The sequence below is a fragment of the Trachurus japonicus genome, chromosome 14, assembly GCF_045865225.1.
Source record: "Trachurus japonicus isolate A0001 chromosome 14, Traja_1.0".
Taxonomy (NCBI): Eukaryota; Metazoa; Chordata; class Actinopteri; order Carangiformes; family Carangidae; genus Trachurus; species Trachurus japonicus.
In genome coordinates this window covers 21,103,018-21,116,510 of record NC_140920.1, presented here as the reverse complement: position 1 = coordinate 21,116,510, position 13,493 = coordinate 21,103,018, and the positions used below count along the sequence as shown (strand labels likewise).

General features: G+C 43.0%; 1 protein-coding gene across 2 annotated transcripts in view; it reads left to right on the top strand.

The window, feature by feature from the left end:
• gtf2ird1 (GTF2I repeat domain containing 1) overlaps positions 1–13,493 on the top strand; it is a 56,041-nt gene that overhangs the window by 20,800 nt on the left and 21,748 nt on the right. For both annotated transcript variants that reach the window (XM_085798312.1, XM_085798311.1), the window contains exons 8-10: positions 6,104–6,187; positions 6,861–7,044; positions 9,631–9,656. In XM_085798312.1, coding sequence (XP_085654438.1) covers positions 6,104–6,187; positions 6,861–7,044; positions 9,631–9,656 — 294 coding nt within the window. The remainder of the gene's footprint in view (positions 1–6,103; positions 6,188–6,860; positions 7,045–9,630; positions 9,657–13,493) is intronic.

The following is a 13,493-nucleotide window of genomic DNA, read 5'->3' as shown; positions in this document are numbered from 1 at the left end:
ATATCAAAACACATCGCCGTCAAAACGTAGTTGCCCCGCGGCGATTTTTTTCCAGCCGGGTTTAGTAGAGATTTATCTCCAATTAGACGGACCAGGTCAGGTCCAGGTTTTAATGTTCAGGTCCGTTTCTAACTGTAGTAGCAGCAGAGAGATGGGGCAGCTCCTGTATGGGGAGCCTGGCTCTGATTTAGCTCCATTATAGCTTAGCTCCTGTCCACTGCTGAACAGCGGAGTGATAACGACCGTAAAAGGTTGCAGTGCTGTTATACTGTATATCAGCACTCATGGAACGTCTCTTGTCCAATCAAATTGCTCGGTTGGGACCTGTCGGAACTAACTGTTGTATAATTGTAGTTATTGCGGCCAAAGTAGCCTGCAGGTCTGAAGGGTGGATGTAATCCGACATGTTTGTTTGTATCGTGACGTCAACACGCCGACTTGACGTGAGCAGAACAGCAGATCTGAGCCAGTTTTGCGTCTTGGCCTGTTTAGGCGGAGACGCTGCGCTGGAGCGTATTCAACTTTTCCACTTTCAGGGGTGGTTTGAGATTTTTGCGTCTTCAAGCCCCAAAAACGCCGTCACCATATAAACGAAAGGCACTTCCGATAAAATATTTTATCGTCTTTACTCGCAAGCGTCTTCGTGTAAACGGCCCCTGAGAGAGAGAGGGAAAAAGGTAAATTTGGCTTTGGTTCGGTTCAGGCAATGAAGAAAGGAGTTGGTTAAGTTTAGTAAAAACACCAGGTAGAGGCTAGACAGGCTGGAAGCATAATGAGCCTTATATGTTATTAATATGAAGTGATTGTTTTGCACATGATCCGTTTGATCCCAGAAAGGAAAAAAGCATCAATGCGCAGCCTCCGTTTCCTTTCTGATTGCGTCCGTCTGTCTGTTCGGAGTGGGAGAAAGAGACAGAGAACCCAAACCACCTGTCTGTAATGTAAGTTTGATTTGATATGAGTGTCAAGGTTTAATTACGGACACTAATGAGCGCGCAGCAGTGCGTAAAAGTCGTGCGTAATGACAGCTCCTCGTTGGTGAAACACAATAAACTGCACCTCTTCTTCCACGTGTGTCTTATTGACAGGTGGAGCCTATATGAATAATAATATAAATGCATAGTGAACGGTAAAAATGTAGAGTATGACTAATAACTAGTCCAGTTCGAACTAATGAGGACCTCCCATTAGTTCGAACTCTCATTACTCCGAATTGTCGGACCAATGGGAGGTCGGACTAATGGGAGGTCGGACCAGTGCCATGGACCCGCCCAGAAGCAGCCCTGCTCACTTTTCATTCAAACAAACTAATGCCACTGCCACAGTTGTTAAATTTCATCAATGAGACCAACATTAATCTCTTCAAAATAATTTAACAAGCCAGCGGTAAACCTCTAAAAGCATACGGATACGTTACTTGGCTCGTTTTCTCCGACGGGAGGACGGACGGTCGGCCCCGGCAGATCAGCTCAGTAGAGCGGCTGCTGCTGCTGTGACAGCTGCCTCCCCTGGTCCCCGGTTGGGGCTCACACAGACTCTGCACTTCTCCCAGAACAAACATCGGTGCAGGTTCCTAACAAACGTTATGAACTGACCACAGACTCCGGATTAAACGGTGACTTTCTTGCATGAAAAAAATATTAAAACTGTGACGTGTTGACAGCGCTAAAGCCAGGTTTTGGCAGCTTTACTGCTGTGGCTCGGTTGCCGCAAAATGGCGATATCGATGCTAATTTCTGTTAGCCCGTCTATGAGGTTTTGCATTATACGTTAGCATTAAGCTAGCGGGCTTTATATTTAGGTGATACTGGCTGTGTGTGTTTTGAACGTTGTTTCAAACTGTGTGGGTTTGATTGAACATCTTTTATGCTTAAATATATATATTCCCGCTTAATATATTGCTTTACTCCTCTTCTTATGCCATTTTTACTGTAGGGCAGGCTAATCTTCACTTTAGAGTGACAAATAAAACCTTGAAGCAAGAAGATTTTGCCTTTTGTTTGAAAACTGACATTGATGTACATACAGTAATTCAGTAACAGTTGTAAATATACCTTTGTACGGTTTATTTTTTAATATTTACCGTCCAAAAGCAAGCTCAGTGCTGTCTGTCCCATAGCAGAACATGACAGCGGCAGCCTCGTTTGGAACTATTGGGAGCTACATGAACCACGTGACCGCGCTGGCGGCGACATCAAAGGCTGTCGCCACTCTGTAGTTTCTAAGCGGAGGGGGTGGGGACGAGGCGGGTCGAGGAGGAGCAGGGGAGACGAGGGGATTGGATGGAGGGAACGAGCCAGTGGGAGCCGGACGGGGCGCGCGGCGCCCATTGGTCAATTTATATGCAGGCCCACGGCTGATAGACTGAATGGATTTTTTTGGTTCTTTTTGCTATTTATATTGTGTATATCGGACCACAGGACCATAATCGCTGTATAAACGATGTTAATAATAATTACCAATGCTCCAAATCGTAGACCATAGCTTTAAGGCAATTAAATAATGTGCAATGAATTGCAATTGAATATTTCAATTGATTGAAACACACATAGCTGCAATTATCAATTCCCACATTTTATAAAAGAAAAAAGAATGTTCATGTAGGCAAAAAAAATAATAATTCAGTATTAGTGTATAAAATCAGTCAGGCTGGAAAATGAGTGAAGTCTTATATGGTAAAAGTTACAGTCTCCTCCCACACAGTCAGCAGAGCAGAGTTTTACATCTCTTCCTCTGTTCCCTCTTAGTCCATGAGCCAGACCACCAATCGCAATCGAAAGGGTGGGCAAATTCTTGTTGCTATTTTATTATTCCTATATATGTCCACTCCAGATTATTAATTGGTATGATAACCTTCGCACAAGAGTAGCTTAACAATATTTATCATGCATTCACTATTTTGACCATAAAAATGCCATATACACCAATTATGGCCATTCTCCGATGTTGCACATTTCATAATTTGTGTGCCACTACTGATGATTTAGAGCACCTTTGCAGTTGCAGAAAGGCCCTGCAGATAATATTTGTTTGCACCACTAGTTGGCGCTAATTCCACTGGGTGCATGAGGGAGCGAGGGGGAAAATCGGCTTTAATACTGCTGTTAGCAGGAAGTAGCAGAGGACTTTTGTGAAATCACATTATACAGGTAACATTTTTAATGGTTTATATATACATCCAAGGTTAAGAAGGCTAAGATGTAGTGAGTAAAGATGACATTAACATTATAGCATATTACATCCATAGGTTTAGGGTTATTTAGGGGGAACTGGGGCATTGTTCATTAGGCTGACTGCAGAGAGGAAGAAACTGTTCTTGTGGCGTGAGGTCCTGGTCCGGATGGACCGGAGCCTTTTGCCAGAGGGGAGGGGCTGGAAGAGTTTGTGTCCAGGGTGAGAGGGGTCAGCAGCTATTCTGGCTCTGGTCTCCGGGTCCTGGAGATGTACAGCTCTTGAAGAGATGGGAGGCTGCAGCCGATCACCCTCTGGGCAGAGTGAATGACACGCTGCAGTTTGGCCTTGTCTCTGGCTGTAGCTGCAGCACACCAGACTGACATGGAGGATGTGAGGATGGATTCAGTGGTGGCAGTGTAGAAGTTCACCAGCATCTTCACAGGGAGGTGAAACTTCTTCAGCTGCAGCAGGAAGTATAGCCTATCCTCTGCTGAGGCTTCTTGGTGAGGGAGCTGATGTTCTGCTCCCATTGGAGCTCCTGGGAGATGGTGGTGCCCAGGAAGCAGAAGGACTCAACCAGGGTCGCTGTAGAGTCACAGAGGATGACAGGGGGGAGGGCAGGTGGGTCCTTTATGAAGTCCACTATCATCTCCACTGTCTTCAGAGCGTTCAGCTCCAGGTTGTTCATGCTGCACCATGACACCAGAGGGTCCGTCTCGCTCCTGTAGGCCGACTCGTCCCCATCAGAGATGAGGCCGATGAGGGTGGTGTCAGCAAATTTCAGGAGCTTGACAGACTGGTGTCCAGATGTGCGGCTGTTGGTGTACAGGGAGAACAGCAGAGGAGAAAGGACGCAACCTTGGGGGGATCCAGTGCTGATGGTCCGGGTGTCAGAGTCATGCTTCCCCAGCCTCACGAACTACCGTCTGTCAGTCAGGAAGTCCGTAATCCACCTGCACATGGAGTCAGGCACATTAAGCTGCAGAGCTTGTCACAGAGCAGAGCTGGGATGATCGTATTGAAGGCAGAGCTGAAGTCCACAAACTGTACCCTGGCGTAGGATCCTGGGGAGTCCAGGTGCTAGTGGAGGGCCATGTTTACAGCATCATCTACAGATCTGTTGGCTCTGTAGGTGAACTGTAATGTCCTTACGGTGGGTCAAGACGAGGCACTCAAAAGTCTTCATGACCACAGAAGTCAGAGCAACGGGTCTGTAGTCATTAAGGCCTGTGATCCTTGTCTTTTTTGGAACTGGAACAATGGCTGAGGCCTTGAAGCAAGCTGGCACATGACAGTTCTCCAGTGAGGTGTTAAAAATGTGTGTGAACACCGGAGACAGCTGATTGGCTCAGTGCTTCAGGGTGGAGGGGGAGACTTATACCCCTTTCCCACTGGCCAAAACCCGTTTAAACGCACCGACCCGCGTCAACCCGGGACGTCTGTCTGACTACCCATTTCTCCGACCATACATTTCTTTATTTTTGCGTCCATTAGTCCGACCTCCCATTTCTCCGACTTAAGTAGCCCTAACCCTGGGATTTGAAGATCAAAGAACACTGACCAAAAAAGATTGAAAAAAAAGAAGCGACAGTCTGTTTAACTGACATGTTGTGGCCGCGGCAGACTCGCTGTCCTCCATGGCGGGCGGCTGGGGCATGACACGGTGTTTCTCGCACTGCGAATGAAAGCGGGGCGACTAGTTTATGCGGGGGTTAGACGGACAGACCCGGCTCATTTTGGTCAATGGGAAAGGAGCCAAATGCCGATTGTTAGCGGGTCGACCCGCATTTAAAAAACCTGCGTCGACCCGCTGATGTTAGTAGGAAAACGGCTAGAGTTTGGGCCTGCAGCTTTGCACGGGTTCAGCCGTTTAAACAGTCTCTTCACCTCTCCTTCTTTGATTTGATTTGATTTCTATGATGGAGTGATGAAGTGGTGTGAGAGGTGTGGGGGAGGGTGGCTCTGGGGTGTGGAGCTGTGTAGGTGATCGAGGTGTGGAGGAGCTGTTGCTGATCGATAGCTGGTGGTTGGAGGTGTGGGGGATATCAGGTCTGTCCCATTGTCTTTCAAAGTGGTAGTAGAACTCGTTCAGGCTGTTGGCCAGGCGTAGGTCATTGACAGAGGGACACTTGAAATACTGTACTGGCAGTATGCTCCACATTATTTGTGACAGAAGGAGCAAGCTCTTTAGTTGATTTTAATTGTGTAAAAAAATATTTGTTTGTTCTTGTTATTGCATGAAAAGTAAAACACTCTAAAAACTTTGGCTATTTCATGTGTATGTTCTAATTTTTATCACATTTTCATTCACATATTCCTGAGGTGAGTCTGTTATTATTACAGTAGGGTCTTGATAAAAGGGAAAAACATCCTTGAAGTGATTTAGGCACTGAGTGGTCAACAAACAGCATAATACCGAACAAGCACTATACACAGTTTTCAAGTTTCCACTCTACCGGTCCACCTATTCAACACATGATAACCACCACTAAGCTACCTTTTTGCAATGGTTATCATGCCAAACTGCTCACTAGAGATGTCTACCAAGTCAAAAAAACAAACTAGAAATTGCCCACCCGTTCGATTGCGGGAGGCCAATTTTGGGGTCTTGGCTCATGGACTATCTTGTTCTGCCTGGATTTGCAGACTCATACAGTAGCTAAACACTGTTTACTGAAGCAAGGCTGAACGTTGCTAACCCGTAACCATTAAGGGCTAAGCTACTAAAATGTCAACATTAATCCTTTAAGCAGATTGCAGTCATTTCCCAAGTTGACGCTGAGTAGATGGAGAAGATTAATTTCAGATCTTTAGCACTACAATGAAATAAACCTCATTTGAATGTTAAAGCTCCAATAAACATCGGCTGTACATAAAACACTGGACAACGGGGGTTGCACCGTCTGTCTCTCCCTTTCTCCTCCTGCAGAAAAGTGGGACTCCTTCATTCGGGAAACGGAAGACATCAACACCCTGAGAGAATGTGTTCAGATTCTGTTCAACAGCAGATACGGTGAGAAGAACGCCCTCTCCTCTGCTCTCTCTGATTTTTCACTGTTTCCAACGTCTATAGGGTGCAGTTCAGAAAGGTACCTCTGCCTCCTCAAGCATGTGTTCGTTGCACGGTGATGATTCTGTGGCGTGTCTATGGATGTTGATAGATTGAGGTCACTGCTTTTAGTTTGATCATCTTCTCTTCAGCGATGCACAAACAAGACACACATTTGTAGCCACAGTGTTACTGTTAATTGCTGCAGAAATAAAAGTCTGAGGGATAAAAAAAAAAAAAGAAGAAAAACACTCATCCTATATTTGCATTGTCTTGCAGCTTATTTGAAACTGTTTAGAGGATGCTGCCGTTTCCTTACCCTGCAGATTCTGTGTGTCTACAAGCAGTTTCCACACTATGGCTCATGGGATCTGTTCCCAGAATTCTTTATCCGAGCCCACAGCACTGATTATCATTCCCTTAAAGTTTCTCATTTAGCTGGAATTAGCTCCACGTCTGTAAACCTTTACTTGGGGTGTGTGCATCCCACTAGAGGCTGCTTTTCCTTATGCAAATGAGCATTTGTAGAGAAACAAATATATCAAGTGGAATAAAAAAAAAAAACACAATTGCATCGAGTGAAAAGCGAGGTTCTTCCGCTAGCATCATATTGTTCATTTCTCTGCCTTTTCTCCAGCTGAGGCCCTGGGTCTAGACCACATGGTGCCTGTGCCCTACCGCAAAATAGCCTGTGATCCGGGCGCCGTGGAGATCATCGGCATCCCCGACCAGATCCCCTTCAAGAGACCCTGCACCTACGGAGTTCCCAAGCTCAAGCGCATCCTGGACGAGCGCCACGGGATCCGCTTCATAGTCAAACGGTGAGGAGAGCTCCAGGACAGGGATGTGCATTTTGTAGTCAGGCAGACAGGGATCTCTGGGGCGCATTCCTGCTCACTTTCATGACAGACGCCCGCCTCTACGCTGCCATCCAGCTCCACTCAGACAAACTATAGCATGGCATCGCTTCTGAAACTTTTATTTAGAAGGGATTTTTTTAATAAGCCCCGCTACCCGCCGAGCCTGCCTATACCATCTGTGTGTAAAGCGCCTGCCTCCGTCAGCACACTACGGCCCACCATTTCCTGTTCCACGTCCCAGATGAGTCTCGCTCGCCAGCATGTTGCGCTAACGGCTGCTCTTCCACCCATTTGTTTAAGCTAATTTAAATGAGCCACCATGCCTTGTTTGAGATTGCACATCTTTTTTTAACGAATCCTGCAGGCAGTTCATTAGCGTTAATACAATTAAGGAAGATTGAAGACGTGATTCTGAATTACATCACGTTCCCATTGTGATTGAGAGATGTTCCAGATGCAGGACCTGATGTTCCCTTTTTTTTTTTTTTTTTGGTCCCGTTCTTTCTTGATTGTTGATGTTAATGCTTTTGCTGCTTTTAATTGACACCAAAATGTAGTGTTCATTATAAAGCTGCGGCCACGCTATTAATCACGCCAAGATGATATCACATGTAATTACAACCTAATTTAATTCTCATGTTATGAGCAGTTCAATTTTCAAAATTATTGTCACCTTTTATCTCCTTGGCTGGGTCGTGTTAGTGATGAAAATCTAATGGAGTGTTTTTAAAAACCCAACGTGACATGATTTGTCAGTTGGTCATTCAGCACAGTGATGGAAGATGGCATGCTAACAGACTTAGACCCCTAAGAGATGAGGGGAGTGTTATTTTTTTTGTTGTCAACCAGACCCACAGTGCATTAGTCTGTCTCTTAATACCTCAGGACTTTCCTACTCAGTCTGGCTCTCAGCTCCAAACCCACTGGTTTTCCACAGGAGCAGCGAGTCTTTTAAAACAGGTCACAATTCTGTAGTTTCCATTTTTTTTTAAAACAGCTCAGTAATTTTCTGTACACTGCAAAAAATCAAATATCTTACCAAGAATATTTGTCTTATTTTTAGTCAAAATGTCATTTCTAGTCAAAACTAATCTCATTCTACTTAAAATAAGACTCATCACATTAAAAAGCAGCTTGTTTTTAGACACTTTTTCCTTTTTTCAAGCATATTTTCACTTAAAATAATCTGATAGTGTAGCAAGTTTTTCTTCCTTATTACAAGCACAAAAAACTTGCTTTCACTGGCAGATTTTTCTACTTATTTAAAGTGAAAATGTGTTTGAAACAAGTGAAAATGATCTAAAAACAAGTTAAAATAAGACTTATCACCTAAAAATTAAGTGGAGAGGGATTGTTTTGACTAGAAATTAGACATTTTGACAAGAAATACTGTAAGACAAATATTCTTGGAAAGATTTTGAGTTTTTGCAGTGTACTGTTGTTTTTAACAAATACTATTCAAACAGGACAAAATGGTTCATTTTCAGCAACAGTTTTCAGCCAGATGAATATATGTTTGGTTTTCTAGTGTGTATTTACGCCAGTGGGATTGTGTACTTGGCATTTAGTCAAAGTGTGTGGTTCGTTTGTGTTTTCACCAACTGTGGAGCAGAGGAATGAGACATATCAGACCTTAGAAACACAATACTTGTTAGTAAAAGCTATTTGTTGGATCTTTTCAAGGGATTTGTTGAAGAAAAATAGAATACATCTACATATGCTTGCATGTTTGCATTGTGTTTGCATTCAACCCAAAGCTGCAGCTGTAGATGTTGGTATGGAGATGAGACAGATGTGTCCTAACAAGACCACCATACACAACACACTGACACATTTGGATTTAGGTCAGGCACATATCAATCTTATATTTTGATATGTGATGTGTATCACACAGAAAATGCTATAGAGTTACATTCATTTAAACAAAATTATACTGTAGTGACAATACAGTCCCTTCACGCCCCCCAGGTTGGGAAACACTGCTCTCAACAAAACCTTCTGCTCCACTAAGTTGTAAAAAACTTGTCGACTTGTAGATTAGTCTTGTTCAGCAGTGACCCCGAAATATAAAATGAGGTCATCTGGCTTTAATAAGGTAGTAAATTAATTATAGATGTACAGTAGCTATAAATAGCGCCCTTCCTCACCAACTGGAAGTTTCAGAACTTAAATCAACTGTCCCAAAAGGTTTTTTACAAACAGATGGAAATAAACAAAACTTGAAGAAATAGTTGGTGTCTGAAGATGAATTACGATCGCAGCGGGAGGAGCAGGTCTCGGCGGAGCGGCAGACTGAGCGCCTAGAAGCTCTTTCTCACATCCACACTGCTATTTTCAGTCAGAGATTCAGTGGAAAACAAAGGAACGGCTCAATTACTCGACTGTTTGACTGAGGCTGATTGTTTAAAGAGCGGCTAAGAAGAGCTGATAATGATGTGCTCCTCCACATGTACACGGCTTCGGCGTGATGTTTGCCCTGAGAGCGGGAACGCTCTTTGAACTCAATGACTAATGTCCTATTTTTTTTTTCTCTTTTGTGTTTTCCAGAATGTTTGATGAGAGGATTTTCACTGGTAAGACTGTGATTCATTTAGTTTTTTTTTGTTTGTTCTAATAACAATTTTCTCATGCATATGAGCTGTGATTTGGCCTCGTTAATAAATAGCAGCTGATCTGTCTATTTGTCACTTCTCATTCCAATTTTGAATTATACTGGAAAAATGGGACATTTATTGTAGAGCTGCTCATTTTCTCTGTGGGAAAATGTTGACAGCAACATGAGGGAATACATTTCTGAGTCAGAACAACCGTCTCTAAACTGACCTTAATGACTTTGTATCTTTTAAATGGATCATATACAGCACATTATATAATTACCACCATAAATTGATGTACTACTTCACTCTAATATAACAGTCCCACAAAAAAAATCCTATCACCACTAAAGCTTCAGAGGTTTTCTCAAATGTATTCCACACTCACTGATATAAATGGAGTGGACAAAATATGAGGAACACTTTTCAGCCTAATTAAATATGAGCTATAGCTTCTGAATCTACCATAAAGGCTGTGATTTAAGTTGTCCCAGTCTAAAGTTGAGAAGCGTGACGTGTGACATGGTGTGATCCACGCCTTTGGTCTAAGATGAACCCTGAGACATGATGATCACCAAGATATTTGACAACTAACAATGAAAATTGTGTCAGTCTCAGAAACTAAAGATATCTTCTCTTAATGTTACTGCAGCATGATTCACATCTACAAATGTACCATTGAAAAAATCATTCAGTCACTGTAAACACTGATAGTTCTGACACTATTCATACAGATACCACATTGTCTCTGGAAATCACCTTTAAATTGAACAAGTGAAAACTATAAACATTCACCTAGGTGTCAGAAATCAATGTATATCACAGTTACCAAAATATTATTAGAGCCAACAAATCCAGTGAACCTGAGATCATCACTGTCATCCCACAGTTTATACATTTCTAAAAAACATTTACAACACAAACTGATCTTAAATTAGTCTTCATGGCAGTAGGACACTCTGCAGGACTGTTTCAATCAACTGGCCCCGTCTTCACTAGATCGACCTAATCAAGTGAATGGAGACTGTACGAGATAGTGACTGTTGATTGGTGACCAGTGTATCAGCCAATCACAGCTCATTGCAGATACACAGATACATCGTAACTGTCACTGTTTATTTTAGATCTCCATGCTGAAATATGCTGCTCAGCACAGTATTTATATTTATCAGGGGTGCAAACTTATCACCTTTCGGCGAAATTCGCCGTTTTGGATCCCAAATTGGTCATTTGTGTGATTCGTGTAAATCCGCAAAAAAAAAAAAAAATTGAGGGGGGGGGGGGGGGTCCGGCGAGGCGAGGCGAGCCGAGCCAATGCACCTGTCTCTTTAAGGCGCATGCAGCTTATCTGGATGACAACGAGTGGTGGCAGCGCTCCTCTTCTGTCCAGCAATACACACCTGAAGCTTCACTTTTAATACAGACTAACTAACTAACGCGACTTTTTGAGCATGGCGAGTGAAAGAGTCGGAGCTAGAAGATGCTCCAGCAGCGTTGTATAGTTGCTGTATGGGACCGCGTGTGTGTGATGATTGCGATCGCGGCCAATTAGCGATTAGCGCGTTTAGCTTTTATTAGCGCTGCAGCGCGACCTGAGCAGCAGCAGCAGGAGGAAGAGGAGGAGGAGGTTGACTGACTGTGGCAGGACACCTCTGCCTCTGTTTCACTTTATGTTGCTGGTAAATAATGTGGTTGTAAAAGTAGTAGGCTAAAGTTAAATTATTTTGTATGCACTAATTAAAGGGGCAGAGCTTTAAGAGACATTTTAGCTTTTATATTTTATAAGATATATTTTTTGTAAGAACCACAATTAATGAATATAGGTTATATATTTCAGTGAATATCTAATTGTTCTTAGCATTTGATAACTTTCTTTGCCCAATAAATTAAAACATGTTGGAACTATCAATGTCTCCTCTCTTGCAGCCAGATTCTCACCTACTTTTAACCTCAGACTGTCACAATGATGGATCAGATTTCAGACTGCCTCATTCTTAAAGTTTTAACCTGAATATATGAGACATGATTGATTTTCCCAACGATCAAAGTATACCAAACCGAACCGAAAACCATGACCACAAAACCGTGAACCGAACCGTTTGCTTGAACATCTTTTAAATACATATTGCCGCTTAATATGTTTTATGTAGCCTATGGCATTTTTAAGCTTCATGTGTGTTATTGGACAGAAAGAGCAGCGCTGCCTCGGAGCATAGCCTACGTACAGAAAACACATTTACATCAATAAATAAATGTTTCACAATGAACCAATCAGTCTGTATTAAATTTTATTTAGTTTGAAGGCAAGGTTTGCAAGGTTCATCTGATGGACATCAAGGGACAGATTCTCTAAGTTTTGCACAGCTTTTGCTCATGCTAAACCTGCAAAGGCTGAAGACCCCCTTCACATATTTCAAAACCAAACACAGAGAGACAGATTGTGCAGGTTTAACAGGAGCAAAAGCTGTGCAAACCTGAGTAAATCTGGACCCTAGTCTCATGCTAAAATTGACTGTAAATTCACCTTTAAAGTTGGTTTTTTTAAAAATTTCCCCGGGGGAGCATGCCCCCGGACCCCCCTAGGGGGTCGGTATCTTGTCACCTTTTTTACCCCTGATGAGTTTGCACCCCTGATTTATTGTTCTCATCTGTTAAAATTCTTAACAAAAATGTGGATTTAATATGTGTGTAGTGCCCTTCTTGTACCAATAAGATGGGCACGGTGGCTGGTCTTCGGTGTTCGGACGCGTGCGTGTGCGGTAAAGCAATGAGTGCCCAAAACGTGGTTACACTAGTAAAAACAACATTTATTATGACAAATACCTCGTTCGTAGTGGCAGTCAGGACACAAAAGCGACACATCAAACACGGTCAAAAACTGGCTGTATTCGAAACCGCATACTATACTGCTAGTACGTACTGATTTGGCCAAAATGTAGTATGTAGTATGCAGTATGCGAACAAAAGCAAAATCTGCAGTATGCGAAAAGTTCCCGGATGTCGTACTGATTCGGAAAATATCTCCAGTATGCATCTGACCAGTCTACATCGAGTACTGTATCCCACAATGCAACGCTCCCCTGACGTCTAACCGTAACCAGAGCGTAACCAAAGACGGTAGTGTAGCCGTGTACCGTAACTATAGTTTAATAAAATAAAACTTAATGCAGACTGATCGGTTCATTGTAAAATATTTATTTATTTTTTGTAAATGTGGTGATTTCTGTACGTAACGTTAGGCTCCAGAGCCCCGAGGCAGCGCTGCTTACACAGAAGCTTCACTTTACATTCAAACAAACTAATGCTACTGCCACAATTGAGATTTCATCAATGAGACCGACATTTATCTCCTTAAAATAATTTAACCAGCCGGTGGTAAACCTTTAAAAACCTACGGGTAAGTTAATTAGCGACCGTTTTCTCCTCCGGAATGACGTCGTAGTGCTGGCCGGCCGAGCACGTCAGGAGCCGGGCTGCTGCCTCTGTGATGTCCCGGTCGCTGCGGAGCTTCACTTCTCCGAAAAACATCGGAGAAAACTTTTAAACAGCCGTCATTTGGATAAACTGGCCGTATATTTGGGGTCTTAACAGTTACTTTCTCGCATGAAAAAATATTAAAACTTAATAAAGTTACATAATTACAGCGCTAGAGCGAGAAATAAAACAGCTTTTAGCCTGTTTACAGCTACTGCTACCGGTTGCCGTGAAATGCATTGTGGGAAACTCGTATACTGCATACTGCGATGATAACGGCGTCGGTCTGCTCAAGTAGCATACTGAATCCCACATTCAGTATGCAGTATACAGTACATATAA